Source organism: Lissotriton helveticus, chromosome 11 (assembly GCF_964261635.1).
Source record: "Lissotriton helveticus chromosome 11, aLisHel1.1, whole genome shotgun sequence".
NCBI lineage: Eukaryota > Metazoa > Chordata > Amphibia > Caudata > Salamandridae > Lissotriton > Lissotriton helveticus.
In genome coordinates this window covers 235,644,324-235,671,360 of record NC_136072.1, presented here as the reverse complement: position 1 = coordinate 235,671,360, position 27,037 = coordinate 235,644,324, and the positions used below count along the sequence as shown (strand labels likewise).

At 44.7% G+C, this 27,037-nt stretch overlaps 1 protein-coding gene across 2 annotated transcripts in view; it reads left to right on the top strand.

Moving 5' to 3' along the window:
- LOC144792820 (ceruloplasmin-like) overlaps nucleotides 1-27,037 on the top strand; it is a 477,616-nt gene that overhangs the window by 378,438 nt on the left and 72,141 nt on the right. For both annotated transcript variants that reach the window (XM_078668018.1, XM_078668019.1), the window contains exons 16-17: nucleotides 2,641-2,857; nucleotides 17,205-17,344. In XM_078668018.1, the coding sequence (XP_078524144.1) occupies nucleotides 2,641-2,857; nucleotides 17,205-17,344 (357 nt within the window). The remainder of the gene's footprint in view (nucleotides 1-2,640; nucleotides 2,858-17,204; nucleotides 17,345-27,037) is intronic.

Sequence of the window (27,037 nt, the reverse complement as noted above, 5' to 3'; positions counted from 1 at the left end):
AACCAAAGGGGATGATGGACGGAGTGTTGAACATTGCAAGCACTCACCCCCAGTCAACTGATCTGGGTTTAATCCATCATCATTCTTTAGCTCACTCCGCCACCCCAGTTCAGACATGGCCATATGCAAATCAATCTGACCCTGTGCCTCATGGGAACAGTCCAGCCCGAACTGCCAAGCCATGTCTTCCCTGGACCGGAAACAAGCATCCTGGGACCAGTTTCAGGCTAATCATCCATCATCAGCCAGGCTAGCTTGAATCCAGTGGCAAAGTGAGCAAGGGACCCACGTCTGGGCATACCCAGCCAACTTAGGGCGAACAAAGCAAAACCAAAGGGGATGATGGACGGAGTATTGAACATTGCAAGCACTCACCCCCAGTCAACTGATCTGGGTTTAATTCATCATCATCCTTTAGCTCACTCCGCCACCCCAGTTCAGACATGGTCATATGCAAATCAGTCTGACCCCGTGCCTCACGGGAACAGTCCAGCCCAAACTGCCAAGCCATGTCTTCCCTGGACCCAAAACAACCATCCTGGGACCTGTTTCTGGCTAATCAGCCGTCATCAGCCAGGCTAGCTTGAATCCAGTGTCAAAGTGAGCAAGGGACCCACTTCTGGGCATACCCTGCCAACTTAGGGCGAACACAGGGAAAGGACAGGAATTCACAGTATTTATCCAATACTGCGCATTCCTGTTCTTTTCCCTTGCATTGGCACCATTTTGACTGCCTAGTGCCAATGCAGGCACCCCTACACCCTGGTGCAAGGGGCCTGTGTTGTAGATAGATTGGTTTGTGTATTAAGAGGCACCTTCCTGCACAAAAACAATCCGGAGAGGTATTTTGGCCTTTTATGTGTGCTGCAGAAACTGGAGAGAACGAGGAGAAATACAGATATTTCTCCTCATTACGCCCCACGTGGGGAGGCATATCTTTTTGCCGCATTCCCAGGTTGACAGGATCTTGTAAATGTGGAAACACCTATGCACTGCATTGCTTTACTCGGCATTTTTGAAGCTACGCTTCGCATGGAGTCATAAATGTGACTTAGGATGTTCGTCACTTTTGCACCACGTTGCAGGGTGCAAGAGCGATTTGTGCTTCATATTCTCTTAAGATTACCTTAATTTTATTTCTGTCCCCTATGATATTCTCCCAGGTCCGGCACTAGGGCGGTGTGATCGGTGCCACCGCACCGGGCTCTGACTTGGGGCGGGGGCATCATTTTTGCTAGTATAATATCATTTTAAAAGCACCTGCTGCCGCATTCCTGGCCTCCAGTAATTTTCAGGCATCCATTAAAATGTCAAAATAACTCCAGTGATTAACCTTCTTCCTTGAAAGAGACAGGAGGTTTGCCCAGTGGAAGTTTTGACTCCTCCTAAGGTAGCACAGAGGGTTAAAATGCCTGCTGCTAAAAACGTGTCCCATGCAGATAACAAAGTGCATATAATGTAAATAGGTCAGTGTGTTACTGCTTCTGTAAGAGAGCTCCTTTTGTTACTTTGTGGGCCCGATTCACAGAACTAACTTAAGACAAAATCCTAAATTTACTACTTTTGGTATTCACAGAAGTTAGGATTTTGTCTTAAGTTTGTCTTAAGACAGACTTAAGACAGTCTTAAGACGAAATCCTAACTTAAGTCTGTCTTAAGACAAACTTAAGACAAAATCCTAACTTCTGTGAATACCAAAAGTAGTAAGTTTAGGGTTTTGTCTTAAGTTAGTTCTGTGAATCGGCCCCGGCGTTTTTAAGTCAAAATCCTAATACAGAACATTGAGCCATTATCTGTCATCAAAGAACTGCAGCCAAACTGCAAGGTATATGTTAGAGCTATATGTTTTTTTGCCGAGTCTTTGATCATCCTAACCTTGCCGAAGCGTTCATTTGGGTAGAACACAATTATTATTAAGGAGAACCCCTAACAATGATGTGTGTTTCAAATTCTGAATTTTTACTTTTCCAGAATAAGGACTCTTAAACTATATTGCTACCAGTATGGATGATATGTCATTCCTACACTAGACCTTGTAGTCCAGTCTGATATAAAATGTCCTATACACTGATTTACACACATATGATTGTCTCTATGCAATGTGTGTGTGTGTGTGGTGTAAAGTGCTCTGACACCTCACACTGCTAAGAGTGGTGCTATACAACTAAATGAATCTGAGAGACTATGGTTATGGAGACTTGAGGAGCACTGTTAAAGGGTGCTAGTGAGGGAATCTGTGGCAGAGGTGGTCATTCAGGGGGCGCCAACAAACATTTTCGCACAGGGCGCCACCAGTGTTAAAGCCGGCCCTGCATTCTCCAAGCAAATACCTTTAAACCAAAGAATTTTTAGAAAGATGCACCCTTTTTGTTTGCATCCTTTCTCCTTCTTGTGAAGTTGTTGGTGAAATAGTACTGTAAGCTGACTCGGTGTCCCACATCATTCTGGTGTCATTTGTAAGCATGTCGGGTATATACTGTGTTATAAATGTGTACGAGGGGTGCTTAGGCGCCCCCTGGTGCCCTGTTCTCACTTATAGAAAATAAACTCAAGGATGTCTGAGCTGTATGTCAATATCACTTTGTGACCTGTCCAAGATTAATTGTTTTTTGTCACTAACTTTAAAGATTTCTGTTGCAGGATACTTTCAGCGGGCTAGTAGGCCCTCTAGTCATCTGTCGAAAGCCGCCATTCGACTATCCAGGCACGCGCCCGACCAAGCAGTTTGTTTTACTTTTTATGATTTGGAATGAAAATCTATCCGAATATTTGGATGAGAATATCCAGACCTACTCTCCTAATCCAGAACTGGCAGACAAGGAAGACGAGGACTTCCAAGAGAGCAACAAAATGCACGGTATTATAATTATTGCAAATATATTTTTGGAACACGTCCATTTTTAGGGTTATGTTGCAGTTAGTAATAGTCACCCCTCCAGGCCACTGACTTATGGCCAATACCTGTTTTTACATATTAGCAGCCTGTGTGGAATACTGAGGATGGCTCAGCCGATCAGAATGCTTGTAATGTTAGCACCCACAATTATTGCTTGCTTGCCTTCCCGCTTCAGTGGCAGGAGCATGAAAGTCAGTTACTGATAGCATATTGCCCATATGCTATCAGGAATTACCAACTGTTAATTGCCCTCCCCACTTCTGCTGAAGTCCATAATAACGGGGTAGGCATTTCACAACAGTTAATACCCTCTGCAGAGGATGCTAACCACTATTAACAACCCGAGCAGATAGCAGTAATGTTAAAGTATATACATTCTATGGGCGAATGGCAGCTGAACTTAACATAAACATATGGGGTGAAGAGCATTTTATCAGTGCAAGAAGCGTATAGTAGAAGTAGTAATAATTAATTCTGGTGAGAAACTAAGTTGGAGAATACCAGTCTGAAGACATTAAATTGAATATCCTTCAGTTTACTAAGTCATTAAGAAATGTAAGAATACATTGTGTTAAAGGATGAAAAGAAAGTTTCCAGGAAAAAATGGGTTTAGATAGTTTGTCTTCTCTCTAACATGCAATAGTTAGCTGTCCCTACAGGAATACACCATAAAAAGTTTTTCAATTAGCAGTCCAAAAAGTGTCAAATCAATTTAAGACATCATTTTATATGAACCAATGAAATCAATTGGTCATTAGGCCGCAGTGTATCCTATTTCTAAAAAAGAAATAAACCACCATCCTCAAGCCTTCCATCACAGAAAAAATGTGAGAAGGAAAGAAGGCACCTCACGGTAGCAACACCAAGGGGGAAAACTGACTGGTACTCGCCAGTGACCCGCTTCTCATCATTGGTTACCTTCTTTCCAGTGGAAAAATGTGCATTTATAGTGCAACAGATCCACAACCCAGTGAAAACAAAAACAGAAATAAGAAGCAACAACCTAAATGTGAATGTACTTCCTATGTGTGCAGGAATCGTGCATGTGTTCAAGGATCCCGTGAGAACCAAAGACGTAATTCTCACCAGTAAAAGTTGGTAAAGCTTACTTGCCACCCATAATCTTTATTCCTTGCTGTAAGCCTTTCCACGTTAAAATTGACTCATATCAAGTCAACACTTAATAATAACTAGCCAACATGTTTCGTTGCTATGATCAATTTAAAGCAACTTCGTCAGGGCTAGGGATCCAGATCATTGTTTTCAAGTGGGATTTACATCAGAACCTGTGGTGGTGGTAAAGTAAAACACAAGGGATTAAAACTGGTTATAATTGCAATCTATTTCAAAACTTTTCCCAAAACATTGTAGTACTCCACATCAGTGTTTCAAAGTGATATGACCGTCATACCTTCCGGTTGCGTTACTGCTGCATACCCGCAACCTCACAGAAACGAACGCGTCGTATGATCGCGTCCTCTTGCTGATCGACCACGGGTCTGTATCACCTGTGGTCAAATTTCAAAGGCAGAGCAACTCCATCACTATCCATATTCAATGTTATTAAGTGCCACAATCCTCATTTATAGGGTCTTTCACACCACTTTCACTATGAGGAGGTCTCGCCATTTCGCTGCATATAATGCACACAAGTTTGAAACCTTATTGTCATTTCTTTAAAAATGCATACTCGTCATCACGACGCATTATGTCTATTAGGAGTGCATATTTAAAATCCTCCGCACATGAGCAACTTCATACTCACTTCCAAAGACCACACCCAAACTCTTACCGCGACCTCAGACTCGGTGCGTATTCAATCATCCGGCCGCGGTCTCTGTGATCGCATCCATAATAGCGTCTGACGTCTCACGCACCATTGCGCGAACGCAACAGACAAGTGACCCCGATCCAGCTCGTTCACATTGATCGCCATCTTGGATTGGGAAGGGAGATTGAGTTCTAGGCCAATCCTCCGATACCAAATATGTTAATTAGCAAAAGAGGAGAAGGGTGAGTCTTGCTCCTTTGGTGGGAATGGTATTATTTTTCAATCACTTTCCATTATCACTGCCATACTCAGCTTTTAATTGTACTCAGACACACTTTCAAACTCAATGTCTAACACATAAGGCTTAGATAGACAGCAGCGGTGGCAAGTGCTCAACATCAGTAACAGATAAAGGAATACCAGCGTGATGAGGCTTCAAAAAAACGAAAAAACGACGGGGGCCTCAAGGTGACGGGGCGCACATTTTCCTAAAACTCTTTTGCACTGAAGTACTTATAGAGAAAAACATATATATCTCACTGTAGACAAGTAAATCCAAAGGATCAAGGCATAATGAATGGCACATTAACGGCTGCTGACCTTATTCCACTCTATAAGGTCGTTAAAGTCCCACTTTGTCAGTTTTTTCAGAAAAAATCCATCTAGCCTCTTTTTTAGCCAGAATCTGTTCAATATTGTGTGTGTCCCCAAGGACCCTCTCGGGCACGGTCCACCGGAGGTCTCTGGGATCATGCTGCTTCTCAGCATAATGCTGAACCAACCTCGTTGTCAGTTTCTTGGCTTTCAGAGTGCTAAGATGTTCCTGTATCCACACTTTGGCCTTCCTAGATGTAAGTCCAATGTAGTGTAGACCACAACTACATGTCAGTCTGTAGATAACATTGGTGGAGTTACAGTTACTGAATTTCGTAAGGAACCACTCTCGTCCACTCTTCAGGATCACACTTTTAGTAGCATTCGTCAGGGCGCAGACAGAACACCCTCCACAAGGATGGTGCCCGGTAGGCAAAGTAGAAGTGGCAGGTAGGTTTGATAAGCGTGTGTGTACCAACTTATCCTTAAGGCTTGACGCTCGTTTAAAAGCAAAACGTGGTGGGGGCATTTTACTAGTAGGAGTACTAAGAATTGACCAATGTTTCCTAACTATTTGTCTGACCTTAGTTGCCAATGGGTCAAAAGTAGTCACCACTGGTAGGCGTTCAGATTTGGTTTTAACATTGCGTTGGAGCAAAACTTCACGCGGTGTATTCAGTGCCCGTTTCCTTGCCTGTCTAATAGCTTTTCCCGGGTAGCCCCTTGTTTGGAGCTTACCCACAAGCTCATTAGATTGTTCAACGAACTTCTCCGTCGTGGAGCAGTTACGTCGGTAACCCAAAAACTGCCCCACGGGGAGGTTATCCCGGAGGGCTCTAGGATGAAATGATTGATAGTGCAACAGAGAATTCCTGTCGCTTGGCTTCTGATGCACATTAGTAGCCAAAGTGCCATCCATAGCTGTGATGTCAATATCCAAATAAACGGCCTTAGAATTGCTGTAGGTCCACGTGAAACGTAGACTTTCATCAGACTGATTAAGCCAGGAAAAAAATTGTTTAAGTCGTTCCTCTGGCCCCGTCCAAATACAGAGAATGTCAACGAAACATGTTGGCTAGTTATTATTAAGTGTTGACTTGATATGAGTCAATTTTAACGTGGAAAGGCTTACAGCAAGGAATAAAGATTATGGGTGGCAAGTAAGCTTTACCAATTTTTACTGGTGAGAATTACGTTTTTGGTTCTCACGGGATCCTTGAACACATGCACGATTCCTGCACACATAGGAAATACATTCACATTTAGGTTGTTGCTTCTTATTTCTGTTTTTGTTTTCACTGGGTTGTGGATCTGTTGCACTATACATGCACATTTTTCCACTGGAAAGAAGGTAACCGATGATGAGAAGCGGGTCACTGGCGAGTACCAGTCAGTTTTCCCCCTTGGTGTTGCTACCGTGAGGTGCCTTCTTTCCTTCTCACATTTTTTCTGTGATGAAAGGCTTGTGGATGGTGGTTTATTTCTTTTTTAGAAATAGGATACACTGCGGCCTAATGACCGATTGATTTCATTGGTTCATATAAAATGATGTCTTAAATTGATTTGACACTTTTTGGACTGCTAATTGAAAAACTTTTTATGGTGTATTCCTGTAGGGACAGCTAACTATTGCTAGTAATTCATTGAGTGGGGGGCTGGCTGTTCTGGTATTCCCCTTGAGACTCCCGTTATATTGATGATTCTCTCTGACATGACCTACTCCCAGGAGAATAGCATGCATCAAAATAGGTAATGAAGATTAGGAAATAGGTTGGTGGCAGAGGAAAAGAAGGAAAAACTACAAAAATGGTGAGAGAGAAGAAGCGCATAGGGAGGAAAAAACCCATGACTCCCCAACAGCACGCAAGTGAAACAAGCATTTGCAATGCAATAGGTCTCGCATTAATTAAGTTTAAGCTATTGGCATTGCGAAATATTGCAACACCAATTGCAACAAAAGTCTATAAATTGTAGGCCCAAAAAATGTGTATTTATTTTTGTAGCATGGTGGCATGCTGCGCTTTAGATGAATATGTTTAAAAGTAAAGTGCGCTATACTTCGATTGCTACAATAGTTCATTTTGGATGCGTTAACAATTGATGTGTGCTTTGATGGCTGGTGGTGTGTGTACCTGTAGGAATTGTGCCCTGACGGCTGGTGGCGTGTGTACCTGGTGTAAGCGTCCACTGGTGAGTGTGCACTGAAGGCCGGTGGTGTGTATGCCTGTTGAAAGTGTGCACTGATGGCTGGTGGTGTGTGTGCCTGGTGAGTGTGCACTGACAGCTGGTGGTGTGTGTGCCTGGTGAAAGCGTGCACTGACGGCTGGTGGTGTGTGCCTGGTGAAAGCGTGCACTGATGGCTGGTGGTGTGTGTGTGCCTGTAGAAATTGTACACTGATGGCTGGTGGTGTGTGTGCCTGGTGAGTGTGCACTGACAGCCGGTGGTGTGTATGCCTGTTGAAAGTGTGCACTGACGGCTGGTGGTGTGTGTGCCTGGTGAAAGCGTGCACTGATGGCTGGTGGTGGGTGCCTGGTGAAAGCGTGCACTGACGGCTTGTGGTGTGTGTGTGTGCCTGTAGAAATTGTGCACTGATGGCTGGTGGTGTGTGTGCCTGGTGAGTGTGCACTGATGGCCGGTGGTATGTATGCCTGATGAAAGCGTGCACTGACGGCTGGTGCTGTTTGTGTGCCTGTTGAAAGCGTGCACTGACGGCTTGTGGTGTGTGCACCTGGTGGCAAAGGGTGCACTGATGGCTGGTGGTGTGTGTGTGTGGTAGTGTGCACTGAAGGCTGGTGGTGTGTTTGCCTGGTGGAAAAGTGTGCACTGACATTTCTTGGTAGGTGGATATGTAGACACAAACGATGGCCAATTGAGTCTCGAGGTAGGAGCATTTTATGAAGGAAACTGAGCCGAGGCTCCAATTAACGTCAGTTGTGATGGTGCTTTCAGTGATGGGAACTTTGGTGTGCTGGTAACTGAGCTGAGACCAGCAACTTATTCAGCACAGGACAGTGCACGGCGTTCTGCTTGGGAATGGCATTGGGTTATGAACAATTAGAGTTTGGCTCCATTTTCTTTAGGAACCTTTATAAAAAGTTTCAACTAAGCCATGATTTGGAACACTCTGCCACAGAGGTCATGTGCCAAAATTCACACATGCAAAACATCTTGTGATGTGAAGTAAAAAGAGCAGCAGATGCATAGAAATATTTTGCTGAAACAAATTAAAAACAGCATTTCCTTGATCACGGAATGTTTTACCTTACGCCAATAGGTCTCGCTTTTGGGACAGTTATGCAGCACAATATCCTTAGTGCAACAACATCAACTGTTGCGTGGCTAAACACTTATAAGGTCTCAAAGGCGAGACCTATTGGCTATGCCAATTATTGGCGTGGTTGTTTGTGTGGTTGTGTGTGTGTGTGTGTGTGGTTGTGTGTGTGTGGTTGTGTGTGTGTGGTTGTGTGTGTGGTTGTGTGTGTGGTTGTGTGTGGTTGTGTGGGTGTGGTTGTGTGTGTTGTGTGTGTGGTTGTATGTGTGGTTGTGTGTGTGTGGTTGGGTGTGTGTGGTTGTGTGTGTGTGGTTGTGTGTGTCTGGTTGTTTGTGTGGGTGTATGTGTGGTGGTGTATGTGTGGTTGTGTGTGTGGTTGTGTGTGTGTGGTTGTGTGTGTGGTTGTGTGTGTGTGGTTGTGTGTGTGGTTGTGTGTGTGTGGTTGTGTGTGTGGTTGTGTGTGTGGTTGTGTGTGTGGTTGTGTGTGGTTGTGTGTGTGTTGTGTGCGAGTGGTTGTTTGTGTGGTTGTATGTGTGGTTGTGTGTGTGGCTGTGTGTAGTTGTGTGTGGTTGTGTGGGTGTGGTTGTGTGTGTGTGGTTGTGTGTATGTGGTTGTGTGTGTGTGGTTGTGTGTATGTGGTTGTGTGTGTGTGTGTGGTTGTGTGTGTTTGTGTGTGTGGTTGTGTGTGTGGTTGTGAGCATGGTTGTGCGTGGTTGTGGTTGTGTGTGTAAGTGTGGTTGTATATGTGATTGTGTGTGGGTGTGGTTGTGTGTTGTGTGTGGTTGTGGGTGTGGTTGTGGGTGTGTGTGGATGTGTGTTTGGGTGTGCTTGGGTGTGATTGTGTGTGTGGTTGTGTGTGTTTTTGGGTGTGGTTCTGTGTGGTTCTGTGTGGTTGTTTGTGTGGTTGTGTTTGAGATTGTGTGCGTGGTTGTGTGTGTGGGTGTGTGTGGTTGTGTTTGTGGGTTTGTAACGGTTTTTGTTCTTTCATTTAAAAAAAAAAAATCTTTGTATTGGTGTTTCATGCTTATCAGGTATAGGCCCATAACAAACATAACAATGTAAAGAATAAACAAGAAAAAGTAGACGTTGGTACAGAGAACCCTAATTTTGTCCTAGTTGTTTATGGCTACTGCTTGCATATATTCAGTTTTTGTTCTTACCAATCACCGTAAATACTAGACCTCGGAAGGATGAAGGGCCGAGTTGACCTTTCATCCAGGAACGTGTGCTGTCTGCAACTAATTAGACTAGCAAACCGGAAATCAATGATTTGTAGGAAGACAGTGTCTGCGGTGTTCTGGAGTGAGGTTGTTACCTTACAGGCACCACATTTACATTTTCATCGGGGTCAGTCAAAAGTAGTGCCCGAGCTCACAAATAAGAGAAACAAAGATTAAAGGAAGCAAAGGAGAAAAAAACACATTCAAGGTTCAGGGTTCCACAGTTTGATATTGGAAGGATAGCGCTCAGAAGCCAGGAAAGCTGGCATGATGCTCTGTCTTCATAGCATTCTCCATTTGGCTGAAGAAAAAAGCTAATTTCGGTGAGTTTTGCAATCCGTAAAATAGACTCTGAGGATGGGGAAAAACTGGAGGCAGAGATTCTGGCTGAAAGGCGCCTTGGAGTCATAACAAGCATTTTAAGATCGCATTGTTCATGTGAGGTTTGTTCTTGAGTAAGAAACTCAACAGCATTTATATTCGACCAATATTTACAGGGTACCAAAGATATGGTAGTAAATGCCTTCCCTGTAAGTGAAAAGTGGCACAGTTTCTGAATAATCTAAAAACAGGATTAACTCCAAAGCGTTTAAAAAATACTAAATAAAAAATGTTGCGTAAACATTACGCGTATTACCAGCCCCAGCTGTTATTTGGGGAAAAATTAAGCATTAAAAAGGCAGCTGAAGCCACGTAACTATTAACCTTGTGTTACCCTAAAAAAGTGAAAATATGCAGTACGCTATAAAAGTTGTTAAAATGGCGCAGTTCTTTGGGTGACTGATGTAGCTGAGTTAATAAATACGAAATCATTGTCTTTTGTTTTGAAGAAAGTAAGGGAGCCTAAAAGTTTGCAGTAGTGTTAAAAATCGCCATATCACCTACAGTTGTGAAAGGAATCCAAGACGAGTTAATTGTCTGGGAATAAGCCTCCTCTTTGTAAATTTCCAAATGTTTTCGTCTGCACCATGTGCAAAATGCAGATCAGTAACTTGAGTCAAAGAAACAGCAGGATGCACAAGTAGCAGAACCAAGTGTACTAAGTACTAAGTACAAAGCCATAATGCCTTAGTTACAAGTTACTTATATACCAGATAGAACAAACAGGGTGCCTAATTACAATATCATAAAAAAAATAATTGTAAAAGTGAATATATTAAGAGACAGTATATTAACTTTAAAGTGACGACCAATATTTACAGGGTACCACTGTCCTGGTACTGGAAGACTTCCCCTTTAAGTGAAGACTGACACCGGCTCCAATTGTCCTAAAAACAGGATTAGTGGCGTAAAGGAAGTTAGAAAAAGGAAAAAATGGAAAGTAAGCAGACAACAATAATAAGCTCAGAGACTGAGCCCCGGCTTCACGATGCAGCTGCAACACTGACAACCTGCTCCTAAACAAGCGCTGCTCCGGCACTGAGAACCGGCTCTTTAGCAAGTGCTGCTCCTGAGCCAGCCAACAAAATAATATAGGACATAGCAAATGCTATCCAGTGCTACAATAATCGCAAGATACATAGAATAAGGCAATAGTTACAAAGTGTACAGTGTTGGTGGGATGTATTCAAAACATGCAGGATTTACCCTGCCATGCGGTAACACTGAGCTTGTACGATGCAATTATGAGTTAAACCCATAATAAGCCCCGGCTTCACGAGCCAGCCACAGCACTGAGAACCTACTCCTAAGCAAGCGCTGCTCCGGCGCTAAGAAGCCGCTCCTCAACAAGCGCTGCTCCTGAGCCAAAGAACAAAATAATACAGGACAAAGCAAATGGTAATAAGTGCTACAATTATCGCATCACAAACATAATAAGACAATGGTTACAAGGTGCACAGTATTGGTGGGATGTCTTTACGGCATGCGGCATTTACCCAACAATGCAAAAACACAGAGAGTGTGCTTTGCAATTACAGACAGAATGGTTAAAAGCAGATACCTTGCCCCCAGTTTCATTTTCAAACTTGCTTGTTGCTGTTTTTTTCTATGATAGGTTTTAATTGTGCGCTACTTTATGATATAAAACGTCCACAATTAGGGGGTTGCATGTTACAATATTGGTATACAATTGAACAGACTGCTAATTGTACAAGTTTCACAATTTAAGGGGTTTCCTTTTCTAAAAACCAAGCCCAACTGTTTCATTTAAAAATATCAAAAAGTTTAATGCAGTAAATAGAATAAAAATATAATTCAGTGAAAGGTGCAAAAGTATAACATTATCCCCTGCTCCTATTGTTCACGTTATAAACAAATATAACAAGACTATTTTCGTGCATGAAATTATGTTTGCAGCTATCCCAAAACAAAATTATTATGATAAAAGGAAAAACAAAATTGTTTGTTGCAATTCTATTTGAACGTTGTTTTTACGCGGGTTGGTGTAGCTGTGTGAATAAATCCAGTTGTATTAGCATTTTTTTGCGAGAAAAAAAGGAGCCTGAAAGTCTGCTGTAGTGTGAAACATTACCATGTCCCTAACAGCTGTGAAACGAAACTAGGATGAGATAATTAAGTGGTAATACGCCTCGTTGTAAAGATCCTAATCTTTCCATCTGGAGCATCTGTGAGATGCAGATTAGTGAATTGAAAAAAACAGCAGGATGGACAACGTGCAAAAACAAACAAAACTAGCCAGAACACCCGTGTGTTGTATAAGTAAATGGGAGGAGACTATAGTGATTTAGGAAGTTGCGGAGGAAGATCGGAATGCAGCTTGAGCTGGGGTTCAATACAGGGATGTAGGAGAGGGGCACATAGTTAGAGGAATGGGACATGATTCTCAAAGGAGGCAGTTTGGGACATGCTGGGGTAGTGGAATTCGGCGAGAGGAAGCCTTATGAGTAGGCGGGAGGTTAAAGGGGGAGCGGCAGTGAGGAAGTTCCCATACTGAATGGGAAAGTTATTCTCTGAGATCGCCAGCCAAAGACTCCTTGCTAAAGTATCCGTAGTTGAGCAAAGAGCGCTGCGCCAAAACGAAACGGACAATGTAACGTGCAACTTGAGTGAGGGCACAATTATTAGCTATTTATGTGGCAAGTCAAAGCCTTACATGCAAAATGTTGAGATAAACTTTTTGCGAGTAGAATGAAGCAGCTACATCTGTGTCATCACACAAATGTTATAAGCTAACTCTTTATGTGAAGTATTCGGAAATGCTGTTACACAGCGGCAGTACTACTGCTCTGCTTACAAACGCAGTACTCGCTATGAAAGTCAGAGACCAACAGCTTCATTACACCCAGTGCTGAAACAGTAAGGGATCAGCAGGCGGACAAATGGTGCACGCGCCCTGCACACATGCACTGTACACGATCCGCACTTTGGGAGCACTTTTGTCCCTTACTCAATATCTTGCCAAGCATCACCAACGCGATGGCTTAGGTGAGACCTAAAAAGGGGATAAACTTGGAGCCACCCCTCAAAAAAAAAGCAAAACAAATCTATGAAAACAGTCAAAAATACTACACTTCAAAAATACAAGCCATTCACCAATTGATGCCATTCATTTTTAAAGATTCATGGGAGTGGTTTTAAGGGAAAATTAATAAAACCTTATTGTAGCGGGAACACTCAATATCCAGTAGTTTCTGTCCTTCCATACAAATTACAAAACAGTTCAAAAACATAATTTCCATCTTCTGTTCCATTAATGAGGAGAGAGCCGAAAGTACATTTATCTTTATTCATTTTCATCAATACTGTATACTTCTAGTCCGCCCAGTCAGTGCTTTTCGTTCCTGTCTCGGACTTCATCAGGGTAAGCACTTGTGCGTTTAATAATCCAGAAGAGAGTTAGATAACCACCTGTCACTGCCTAGTAGAAGGACAAAAGATGTAAACATATGCTTTGCGCTTGAGCATGTATCGGTCCAGATTAGGCTAGTCGATATGAGTTTAGGAGCGGTCAGTATCTCCCGAGTGGGATCTGTTGAGCCAAGTTAAACCGTTGTGTAATGGTACACCTGGGAATGCGCCAAAAACCTATACCTCTCCAGGTGAGGCGTAACGGGGAGAAATATCTTTATTTCTCCTCATTGTTTCCTCTTTCTAGGTGTGCTGCATTGTACAGCACACATAGAAAGAGGAAAAATCACAGGGGATTGTTTTTGTGAAGGAAGGTCCCCCTTCCTGCACAAAAACAATCCTACATGCATCACAGGCACCCTTGCACCATGGTGCAAGGGTGCCTGCATTGGCGGTAGGCAGCTCATTGTGCGCCAGCACCGGAGAAAGGACAGGAATGTGATAATTATGGGTCAGTCATCCTGCCCTGCGTTTTTTTAGCCATCAATATGGCCCATGACATTTTAAATCTTTAGTAACTCTCCGAACAATGGCAACTGAATTGGTACCTGCATTGAAAAAAACTAAAATTGCTAATAAAAACACTGGTAAGGGAAGGAAGTGGTGGTGGATATGTAAAGACTGTACATAGTCCTGTGGGTAGGAGAAAAGGTAACCAAATGCAGCAGAAAAGTGAAGTAAAGCAATACAAATTTTACATAGGCTATAGAACCATGACCCGATATACTGTGGCTTAATAAAGACCCTTGGGTGATGCTAATCAGTGCCACGCCAGTAAACTGGCCAAACAGAAGAATCTGTCCACTTTCTCAACGAAAAGCTATTTTGCATTGAAAGGTAACCTGAGCGCAACCCACTGCAGTTTACACCAGGTACAAATTAACAGGACAAGCCTGCCAACATGAGCCACCGAAAAATGACCAGTAAATACTGGTACATGTGGATTCTGCATGTTATACCCCATTTGAGGAGCAAAACTAGTAATAGGCGATAATTACCACACCTGATAAACACCAAACCCCAAATATCTCATTTTATAGGGTGTGACAATTATCTCCAATCGCACTTGGGGCATCATTTATGACATTTTGTCGTAGTGCTGCACAGCAAGGCAACTTGCGATGCTGCCTTACGGCAAAGTGAAAGGGCAGGTATGTAATGTGTTTAAGCAATATGGTAGTATCCTGTCCTTTCTGCCTGCGTTGGCGTAGTTTTGGCAGCTAGCGCCAATGTATTCACCCTTGCACCATCGTGCAAGGGTGCCTCCTTTGCAGGTAGGATTGTTTTTGTGCAGGAAGTAGGACCTTCCTGTACAAAAACAATCCTACGAGGTATTTTCCTCTCTCTGTGTGTCCTGAAAAATGCAGCCCACATTGAAGAGGGAAAAATTAGAAGAAATTAACATATTTCTCCTCGTTACGCCTTATCTCGGAGGCGTACAGATTTGACACTTCCCCAGGTTTACGTTACTTTGTAGATCTGTGGCAGTGTAAAATTCCATTGGTGTTTTGCACGGGATGACCCACCGCAACGCCCTCGTAATGCCTCCCTGGTGCAGAGTAAGGCGACGCAGAAATTTGCACTGCGTCGCCTTACTCATGATTTATGAGACCACTCAAAGCCATGGTGATGGCTTTGCGTGGCTTCATAAATCTTTATGAGAGCCTGTGTCATGCACGTACCACTTTACGTGGTGCCAGAGTGACACAGGGTTCTCATAAATAAGCCTCTTAGTTTCCAGTGGTCATGGCTGTGTGGAAGGTGACACTAGCAAATACTAAAGATCAGCAGTAATCTTAAACAGACCTTTCTTTAACGAAAAGGGGAAAAAAGAGTGGGACTGTTTGATCGATCACTGAGTTGGCTGTAGACCAGCCCTCGCAGCGAACATATACTGCACATTCTTAGTAAGCAAAGACACCAGCTGATTAAATGAGAATATTAATTCTAAAAGCAAATTCTCTGCCATATAGGTGATTGGTAGAGTACTAATGCTTTATAGGTAATGCAAGCAAGTTTAATCTGAACATGCACTTCCAGAAGACATCCAATGCTAGGGACTTGTGTAATTTGTTCATATTCCCACCTGTTTATGATGATATAATACACCAGGTGAAGTGTGACCATAAAGGAAGGAGAATCCATCAGACTCTAGACAATAGTCACAGCCTATAATTTATCAGAAAATAGTGTAAAAGAACACATGTCCCATGTGCTGCCTTGGAACTGAAGGCCAATGAAACAATTGATCAATTAATTCAAACTATGTGAACATGATGTTGGAGCAAATTTTACATTAATTGCAAATTGAGTACCCAAACCGAGGATCAAAGTAAGAGATTCAAAATGGATCTTTTCAGTGTTCTCGAGGGCAGTAAACTGGGTGGCCTTCATTCCCATATGATCAAAGTTGAGTTCATGGAAACCTCGAGTTACCAAAAATACCCCACCTAAATGAAAGCTCAAGGGAGGATCAGAGCCACTGGAAATCTGACTGGGAAGAGGCAGGTCAACGAAGTTTTGAATTTATCTGAATTGACTCAAAGGAGAAAGATGCCATTGGACAGAGAAGTATGTCTTTCCAACAAACCAAGGCTGTGTTGATTCGAGGCTCACCAAACATTTGCAATAAATGAGGCACTGCTACTACAGCTGTAGCAGTTGTTAAACTGTCCCCTGCATGCTTGCCACATCCTGTCTTATTTGGTCTTCCTCAGACATACAGTAAGTGAAATATCTCCCAAACATCTTTGACTATATTTGCATATTATGGATCGGAACAGTAGTACAGAGCTCCTTTCCCTGCTCTGCCAATTGCGTAGGGTTCAGTGGCGGCTCGCATAGGGTGTGCTGCAGGATGGTGAGGCGGGGGAGGGGCAAGGTGGGGGGGTAGTAAACCCGGACATACGATGGAACGGAGGAACGTAATACCTACTTTCCTCCGTTCCGTCGTATGTCCGAGTTTACTACCCTTCCACCCTGCCCCTCCCACGCCCTGCCCCACCACCCCACAGCCCGCCCTATGCGAGCCGCCACTGGCAGGTTTTGCCATTAGTCCCGTCTGACCAATGGTTGTGTGTTAGAATATTTTATACAAAAATATGGTCTGATATAAGCATTGTGTCAAATATTTTGACTGCAATAATAGTATCCCATTGTGTCTAGATTTTCTCATATCAACTCCAATTGTTGATGTATTTAAATAGTAACCATGTAGGATACAATGTTTATGTTAGACAACAATCTGACAATGGTATTTTAGTTCTGCATCCTGAGCAACACTACAAAGTATTTAGGTCACCTAACAATTTTTAGGAATTGTCCTACTCCATGCACATTAAATGATGCAGCTTCAAGACATCCAGGAGATAGGTAAAACATTTTTTTGTTGCTGATACATTCACTGTGTCAATTCACAAATCCCTACAGTACCCACAAAGACCTGTGAAGCCTCAGTCTTTGAAACATGGTTCCTGGACTCAAATCTTCTCTGCGAAGTAGTATCTTGAATGAAAAACAGCAATGGATAAGACTGTATGACACATATTAGAAAATATTTTGCTCATCCTTGATTCTCAGAACTTTAACTCTTGTTCCACTTCAGGAGCCTGATTTCTCATCTGATGTATCTGTTTTCCTAGGTATCAATGGTAGAATCTATGGCAATTTACAAGGCCTTGACATGAACGTTGGCGAAGAGGTGTACTGGCATCTCATTGGACTGGGGAACGAGGTCGATCTGCATACTGTGCATTTCCATGCACATAGTTTTGAGTATGAGGTACATTTCCTACAAATTAATATTTCACCTATTTCTACATCACAAACCATTTCAATTGTAATTTTATATGAAACAGCCATCAATGTAACATTATGCAGTCTATGAGCTTCAAAGAAAAAATGACACTTACCCTTCCATCCGCTTATCGCAGTGGTGGGCCTCATGGGTATTCCAATAAAGTTCATGATACAAAACCTGGCAAATGTATTATAACAAGGCATACGATAACCCTGAAAGCTTCAAGCATGTTTAGGAGGAATTGTATATATCTCAACTGTATGAATCCACCCTTTGTGTCTGAGTATGCTACTAGAGAGTACAGTGCACAAAACAATTAATAAGGAACTATAATTGTGTTTATAATGAGAACAAAATCTAAAAAAACCTGAATCTTGGCTACGAATGATGATCAATTCATCAAAGTGCATTATCAGTTCCAACAAGAGATAATTGGTTGGTATTATTAAGAATCTTAAAGAGTAAATTATAATAACCCTTTGCCATGAATTGCACCTGAGAGGGATAGTGTTTAGGCAACTATGACGTTCCAAATGTCCCTTGGCCGTGAGTTATTGGGACTACAAGCTCCAGACCGAACAATGCGGAGACACCAGGACTTCTACTTTTTTTCAGTGCAATTCACTTGAAAACAAAATCAAGACTAGATGTGTTCAATTCATTTTTTTTTGATAATCAACTTTATTGGATTTGCAACAACATGGAAATTCATTGATAGCAGATCATTAATCATTGGGAAAGACATGACAATGTATACAGCTGACAAGACAAGGGGCGGCCCGTCGGGGTTGGCCATGGCAGTCCAGACATTAAGTACAATCATACATAAAATAAAATGAAGGCAGATCATCATAGTGGCAGCATATTAAACCATTTACCCCACACTTTACTAAATAAGTGAGGGCATTCCCGGGCTTCGAATAGAGCTTCCTCCTGGATCCCACACCAGTCCACTCCCCTCCGTTATCCCTGTACAGTAGGTGCCTTAGCCTGGGACCAGTGCGCCGCTGTGTAGGCCAGTGAATCCGCCGGGCCCCGAGAGTCGGGCACCTCGCCTCCCCGGTATCAGGGCAGACAAAGGAGGTGTCACACTTCACTGCAGACCATGCCACCCGCCTCCGGGGACACAGGACAGTCTCGGGTCAGCCGCCCGCTCCTCCGGCGGGTCCACCAGCACATATCTCCTCCCGGCACCCCAAGATGGCAGAGGGCGCGAATAGTTGCAGCAGGCCAGAGGGGGGAAGGGGCGCCCCAGTGGGAGTCACACACGGGGTTGCAATGGGGCTCACCAGCGTCTCAAGAAGGCAGTGAATCGATCCCAGGCCCCAGGGGCGGCCCAGCTGGCCAGGCAGCACCGCAGCGCACAGTCCCTCTGCCCGCCTCTGCCACAGTCCCTCTACTCTGCGTCTGCGCGGCCCGGTATGGCCGCCGAAGGGTTCGGGGGGGAGGCGACACACACAACAAACCCCCTGCCTCCTCACCTCCTCAGTTGAGTGGCGCAGGCCGCATCCGGCTCCGGGCACCTTCACAGTCGTCCCGGCGGCTGCGTCTCCCAAGGCCCGGCGGCCACTCACCACCGGGACGCCCGGGGGCAGGGCCAGTAGACCGATAAGGCCCGGATCCGCTGTCGAGGGTTGTCCTGTGTGTAGATGCGGCGCAGCGTGCGGGCAGCGCCACACCCTACGCCGTCCGGCAGCAGCCTCTTCTGGCCACTTCCACCCCTGGAAGGTCGCGGGCGCCGCTCCGCCCCTCCGAGCACCGCCAAGACTCCCCGGAGCCAGCTCTCTCGGATCCTCAGGCAGCAAGGCAGGAACACACCCCACGAATCCGGGCTCCAGCCCGACCCTCCGCCACCGGCACAGACCGTTGCCGCCAGGAGGATCCCAGATGGGGAGGGCGTGGAGGGAGAAGCCGGAGCGCCCGGCCGAGACGTCAGGCCCAGAGAGGAGGCAGAGAGGGGGCCGCCATTTTGAGGGAGGAAGGCCGCCCGAAGAAGAGGGTCAGCAAAGGCAGCGCGGGCACCAGGCAGGCCACAAGAGCGGTCAGAGCGATGCAGGTAGGGTACAGGAGTCGGCCCTGAGAATCTGGGGCGTTGATGGCAGGTACAAGTGGGCCGATGTGAGGCGGATGACGGAGGGGGTCCGGAGCACTCTTAGAGTATGACCGCCATCTTGACGCCTCAAGCCACGCTTCAATTTATTTTAATATTAACAAAAAGGCATATTAAAATACACCAGCTAACACCCAAGAGCCGACAGTTTAGAATTGGATGAAAGATGTCTTGGAGTGGTCCTTGGCTGATGAAATGTGCCTCAAATTACTTGGGCATAATGTCCCAGGGTTGACTAAATTATGCAGCAAGAAAAGGTAAATTATGTGGCATAATGCACCACACTTTGCGATAGTATTACCTCATTATTTTGAATTTTTTTACCCTCTAACAAATCTGGGTGAAGGTTTCACTGCCTTAAGTACCAGTTTGGTACCCAAATGCAGCAATAAGAAACAAAAAAAGGTGGCCAGTCATCCTTTGAAAACGGCATTCCATTACACTGCAACATATGTCACCGACTTTTCGGGAACTGTTGATCGGTTCAAGCTAAAAACACTTTTTTTAAAAAAATGAAAATCTGCAGATGATGCAGCAGATGATGGTTTATGTGGCAAATCCATAACTATGCAGAAAATGCCACAGCTCCAACATCGCATAGCTCAAATTACATTAAATATGATGCAAGAAATGGTAACTGTTGAGTGAAAAGGAAAAAAAAACTCCCCACTATCAACACTTTTTGTGATAACATTTCCTTTGTGGGGCTGTCTTTGCAGGAGTTTAGAAGATTTTTGATTGGACTAAGACTGCTCGTTATATTTGTAAATTGTTTGCCAACCCTTGCGTATGTCCTGAGTTTGTGGCATAGATTCTTAACTACACACATTCTTGAATGTCACCTCCAGCCAAAATGGTGGACCTATAATAAAGCCCAGTTTTATTAACTAGACTTTGGATACTTAGAACTATAGAGGAACAACATCCTGCATGCGTTTTCGTTATGCACTTTCTTTAATTTTTTGTCCCCTAAAAACTTCTGATATGCCTGTCATGAGCAGCTACAGAATATGATCAGACAGCAGCTCCTCTGCACAGTTCCATGAGAGTTGGAGTCATCTGTGGCCATCAGGCACCTACAACTTTTGCCAGAAGTGAAATCATTGTAACGTATTGTAACATCAAAATGATATACAATGTCTTTGTTTGCTTCACTGTGAATTTACTACAGGGCAAAATGACCTTATGTTTTCATGGATGCATACTAAAAAAGATAGGAGGACTATGCATCTTAGGTTTTCTGATGAATAGCTTATCAAACCTCATTTTGTTATAATGTTCTTCAATGCAAGATGTTCGACTATAATTCTGATACGACCTCCCTCTCAAAAGTCTTCTCTTCTGTCTAAAAACATAGTTGAATCCTTGTAATTCATCTAAATACACCTCCAATGCTTCCCTCCATCTTCCTCTTGAAAATCATTGTGGCCCTGATTTACAAACACTTTGCTCCGGATTTGAGTCACAAAAGTGACACAAGCTCAGCACAAAGTGTTGTGGTGGGATTTACTTTCCAAGGCAAATCATGATTTCCACTTTGTGTCACTTTGCATCAATGGGGCATACCACGGGTGGTACCTGCGCCTTCCCATGCAACCACCCATTGGTTTAAATACAAATCCCTTTTCTACTAACATTTGGAAGACATGGATTTGCTACAAAACTGAAAGTTATTGTTCACATCATGGCAGTGGTTTGTCTGGCACATTTCTCAGGAATGTATGCCTCTGGCAACAGGTCTATAGAAGAAGCCCAGATGGCTAATCCTCCCTGTATTTGTAGGAAGGTAGGATCCTTCTGCATGGTTACCCCCACGTTTTGCCTGGTGCTAAGCTGTTTTTGACTAGTCTGACTGGGATCCTGCTAATCAGGACCCCGGTCTATCTGCTTTATCCCTATACTGTTGTGTTCAATACCTAGGTAAATCTCAGATTGGATACTAGGGTACTCTTGTCAGTCCCTAGTATATGGTACCCATGTACCCAGAACATAGGTACCCCAGAGGTCTCCCATAGACTGCAGCATGTATTATACATGAGAGACCATTCAAAATGGAACTACAGGCTTGCCAATGCATCCTGTGTACATTGGTGCGTGCACTACTTAAGAAAGATATAGGTTTACTATATCTAAGGGTCATTGCACTTAAAACCTATAAATCACCCCTCTAGCACGCCTTTATAATCCTGAGTGCACGGTGCTTGGTTCTGAGTGAGAGGGTGCCCCTGCATGAGCAGGACACCCCTGCAGCCTACGGAGTCCATTCTCCTGGATTGGCAGTGAAGGAGCCATATAACTACATAGAAGGGCATTGCGTGACCGCACGATGACCATCTCGAAAACAGCCGCAACAAATCCTATCATATTTGGTATCAAACATGTTGGAATCAGACCCCCACATCGTAAACGGTGTGGGGATATGATTCCAAGCACCGAGGAGAGCCCTCCATTAGGCTCTCAGTACTCCCGGTTCCAGCCTTCTTGACCTGGACAGCACAAAATGGTTGCTGCCAACTGGAGACATGGTTCGTCCCTCCTGCTGTTGAGCCAAGTTCAAGCAGGGGAAGGCAGAACAATAGGCATCCTGTCACAGGGAGGTGTGACCACCTCCCAGACAGGATTTAGTGTATTGGGGCCGAGTGGTGCACTTGCTAGCGCCACTCAGTCTGCATAAGGGGCACTTTTGGTGTCCCCATGTAGAGGCAAGTTCAAGTCAGCTCTGGGAGCTGTTGCTCCCACTCTGGCGCAAAACCGACAAAGGACATGGGAGTAACCTCCCCCCTGTCCAGACCCTCCACTGGAAGGGTCCCCTGAATCATCCCAACCCTCTCCTTAGGGTACTTAAGGGCTTACCTGTGGGTGGGTCCCTAGATTCATTGTGGTACAAACTTCAGATCAGACCCACTTCTTCTTCTACCGTCTGGACACTCTAGATTTCGCTGGACTACGTTTGGGCTCGACTTCGTCTCCCTTCCAGTCTGTTGCATCATCTGTGCCTGTGCACCATACAGGAACCTTACAAGGTCTGTGGGCATCAAAGGCACATGAAGGAATCTTCCCTGGAGTAAAGGAGTCACTCCCCTGCATTCGCAGGCACTGCAACTAAGTCGATCAGTCTGCTGACCCTAAGCTCCATAAGATTCTGCAACACAGGTGGTAATTTTCCACGGCTCTTGAGGCCTGCACTGCCCTCTCACCAAGTTTAGGGTCAGTATCCCTTGTGGGGGTTGCAATAACTGAACCCCTGTGCACCGCGTCAACTTGCAATTGCAAAGGCATGTTGTCTTCCTTCCAATAAGAGCGTCGGGCTCCAAGTAGCTCCAACCCCGAACACCTGCAGTGACCAGAATCTTCAGCCACACCACATAGTGTACATTGTGGCCTGTTTCTTTAGGTGAGCTGCTTAAGGTCCTCTTGCGACTCCAGTACATCCTGCCTGTGGGTCCATTTGAGGGTCACCTTTGTTTCTTTTGGGCTCCCCTGACTACTCAGGCCTGCCCTAACTCCCCTGCTTGTGGTGAGTCCCCTGGACCTTGCTGGTCCTGACGTTGCACCTTCCTTGATTTCTGGATTGATTGCATTTGTCAAGGCTTGTTGGTGCTACCGCCACACACCGACCCCTCCGCACTCGACATCCGACGTGGGACAGCTCGTGTACGGCTCCTGGTCTTCCTCAGCGTCGCCTGGTCCTCACAGCTCTAGAGTCAAGGTCATCGTCATCCATCCTGCAACACCCGACATCGGAGGGTATTCATCTTTCAAGTCTCCTGGTCACTACTGAGTGACATAGACTCTGTCCCCTCTGCTTTCAGGTACCTCTCACCTAGAATCCACCTTCAGATTTCACCGGACACTTTCCCCTTTTCCAACAGCGGCACATTCCTGAAGTCAGCGGTGGTTTCCGACACCACTTCACACCTATACACCCGGCTTCCCTGGTGTAGGTAACAAGGGTACCAGGTTATCAATGGGTAGGGTGAATCTCCAACCTTCTGTCTTCCTTGCGGTTTCTTCTAAACTCCACTGGGAAGGGGCCTTAATCTTTAAAAATCCAACCGCAACTTACCCGACGAGTTGTACGGAGCACACGGCTTGGGTGGTTCCTTGGGTCCCCAGCATGTATACGTCCTCTCGACACTGTCTAAACCCGAGTCGCGGTTCTTATGCCACTTTCTTAGTATATGGCTTGGTCCCCCCCTGGGGTCCACTGAGTATTCTGTGCTATTTAGTGTTTCTTTGCAAAGTATTGTGTGCATTGTGTTTATCTCCGGATAGGAGATATCTAAACATGTTAGAGAGTATTATATAATAAATACATATTTTTATAAGAACCTTGTGTGGTTCTTTTCATCATATCTATACTATAATATTGCATTCTGGTAAAACAAGCTGCTTTACACGCCTTCTGGACTAATCCTGCAGTCTGCCCTCCACAGCTACCACTTTGAGAGCTTTGTAAGGTTGCCTAAGACCTCTTAAATCACCTTAAGGGTTGTCTGGACAGGTGCAAGGTGCCCACTTCCATTAGTGGACATCATATGCCAGGCCAGCTTCCCACAGTATTAAACTTCAATTTAGGGAGCAAGAGGTGCTTAAAGCCACTGTTAACATTCGGTGTAAGAAGGCTCCTGGCCCAGACGGTGTCCCCCTTGGTTTATTCAGGGAGGACCCGGGGTTTTGGATTCATGTGCTCACCTATGTATTTAATCCCACTTGTTGCGCGGGTGTGCCTACATTTTGGTGCACCTCAACATTTGCTCCCATTTTCAAAAAAGAAATGTGCATGATGTAACGTGTTATCGCCCGCTATCTCTTCTAGACTCTGAGCCTAAAATCATTGGGAAAGTGTTTCTGGATCGCCTCCTTGCGTGGATAAATGCAAATAATATCCTCTCCCCAAAACAGTAAGGGTTTAGAAAGGGGCTTGGGACAATTGAACAGTGCCTCAATCTCCACCTAATTGTGGCTAAGTATCAATATGCCACGGGTTTCTCCACCCATTTGGCGTTTATGGACCTATCAAGCACCTTTGATTGAGTATGTAGATCCGAGTTGTGGTCCATCTTAGAGAGTATGGGCGTTGATGCAGGTTGGTCTCCTTTTTTAAGACTCTTACATTATGATCTCACAGTATCCGTCAGATTTGGCAATGCTGGTGAAAGCCCCCAACCCTTCAAAGTGGAACGAGGGGGGTGTCAGGAGTGTGTTCTCGCCCGATCCTCTTTTTACCTTACACAAATGACCTGGATAGAACATTAGTATCTGTCAGGTGGGTGTTCCTCACATTGAGCAGAAAGCTGTGCCTGCGCTACTATACGCAGATGACACAGTCCTCTTCCAGAACGGCCATTGGCCTTAAGGTCCTAATTTCTAATTATGTATCATTCATGAGAGACCTGGAACTGGAGACTAATTTTACAAAAACATACACAATGGTATGCGGCCCTAGAAACATAAACACATGTACCCTAAATATAGTTGGCAGAGTAAGCTCATTTACGTACCTTGGCTTGGAGTTTGATGACTGGTACACTTGGTCAACATGCATTAAAAATAGGATATCATGTTAAACCCGAACAGTAGGTACTACCTTTTCGCTTGCTATGTCCAACGACAAAAAAAGAGTTTGCTCCGACCCTAGAGATATATAACTGGAAATGCTTGCCAATTTTAACATACGGCATGGGCAGAGATGGAGGGGTAATGCAGGAGAATAGATTCTTCCTCCGGCTATTAGGTGTTCCCTCTTCTACACCGCATTTCTCTCTGCATCAGGAGCTAGGCATGGAGTATTTGCAAGATATTATTAATGCTGCCCCCTTGGTTCTTTGGTGCTCAATCTGGGCTAAAAAGGAAGCAGAGCTTAACCGGGCAGTCATTAGAGACTGCTTGTCCTGCTCCCGCGGTCTGTCAATTCCATGATTAGAATACATTAGAGACACAATTTTAGCTCATGGTTGTGTATATTTGTTTGAGCGCCCTGAGACTATTATCAAAAAGGTTAAATATTGCGCCCAGGATAGCTTCACTAAGCATAGAAAGGCTGCAAGACAGTTAACAGAAGTGACTAAATCCCTGGTTAGAGATTCCTTTATTATCCAAACAGTGCTATTGATTGCCCCTATTTACTATATGTGACAACTGTTTATGAGAGAACATTACTGGGTAGATTTAGGCTAGGTTCTATACGATGGCTATTCTGTTTTCTATTAAGACAATATTCCTCCACTGCCATTGGCACTTGCCCATGTGATGAGAAATCATATCAATCTTTATTATACTTTGTAATTTGTTGTTGTTAGTAATTGCCATCTACTAGGAGATTTATATTACCGCTGTTGCCTGGTTACAAATTCTCTAAGTATAAAGCTGCCCTATTTTTTCTCTAGCATCTTAATGACTACGATACGGGGAGAGGCTTCGTTGTTGTGCTGAGAGGAGGCTGACTGCAACAATCAGGACTCAAGGTCCTACAAGTCCACGGGGCCCACGCACGTCACCATGCCCTCGCTCGAGGAGTATAATTGCTGCTCGCGCCTCCCGCTCCGCGGGAGATGCCTCGTTGTTGTGCTGAGAGGGGGCTGACTGCAACAATTAGGACTCAAGGTCCCACAATTCCACGGGGCCCATGCACCCCGCCCTGCTCTCGCTCGAGGAGTAGAATTGCTGCTCACGCCTCCCACTCCGTTGGAGACGCTTCGTTGTTGTGCGGAGAGGGGGCTGACTGCAACAATCAGGACTCAAGGCCCCACAAGTCCACAGGGCCCACGCACGCCGCACTGCCCTCGCTCGAGGAGTATAATTGCTGCTCGCGCCCCCCCCTCCTCGGGAGATGCCTCGTTGTTGTGCTGAGAGGGGGCTGACTGCAACAATTAGGACTCAAGGTCCCACAATTCCACGGGGCCCAGGCACCCTGCCCTGCCCTCGCTCGAGGAGTAGAATTGCTGCTCGCGCCTCCCACTCCGTTAAAGACGCTTCGTTGTTGTGCTGAGAGGGGGCTGACTGCAACAATCAGGACTCAAGGTCCCACAATTTCACGAGGCCCACACACGCCGCCCTACCCTTGCTCCACCCCCCGGCAGAGAGGATTTAATCAACCGCAATATCCACTTCGCGGAACGCGCGCGGGCGCGCGCAGGGCGAAGCCTGGGCCAAGGGCGGGCCCGTCTGAGCCCGTCCGAGACTGTACGAGGCTGGGCTGGGCCAATCCCTTTGGATCTGTAACTTGAGACTGTTGAAGAACTTGTGAGTAACCGGTTATGCTAGTGTTTTGTTAAAGCCTATGCAACCGACCTGTAGTTTTAATATCAGCAGATGTAAATTCTTTTTGAATTTTAGTTGATCAATAACCTTTCTCTTTTATTATTTTAAGGGTGTCTGTGTAACTAGGATATTTGACCTGACATCTGTTCTCATTCCGTACTATCTTTCCCGAGTGTTGGTTACATTAGAGTACTAGGCTCTGGCTTTTGGAATAAGTATTACATTTGTAATACCGAGTATATTTGGGTACCTGTGTTCCCGCTATTATTAAGCAAAAAATAATACCTTATTAAGTGGGGTTT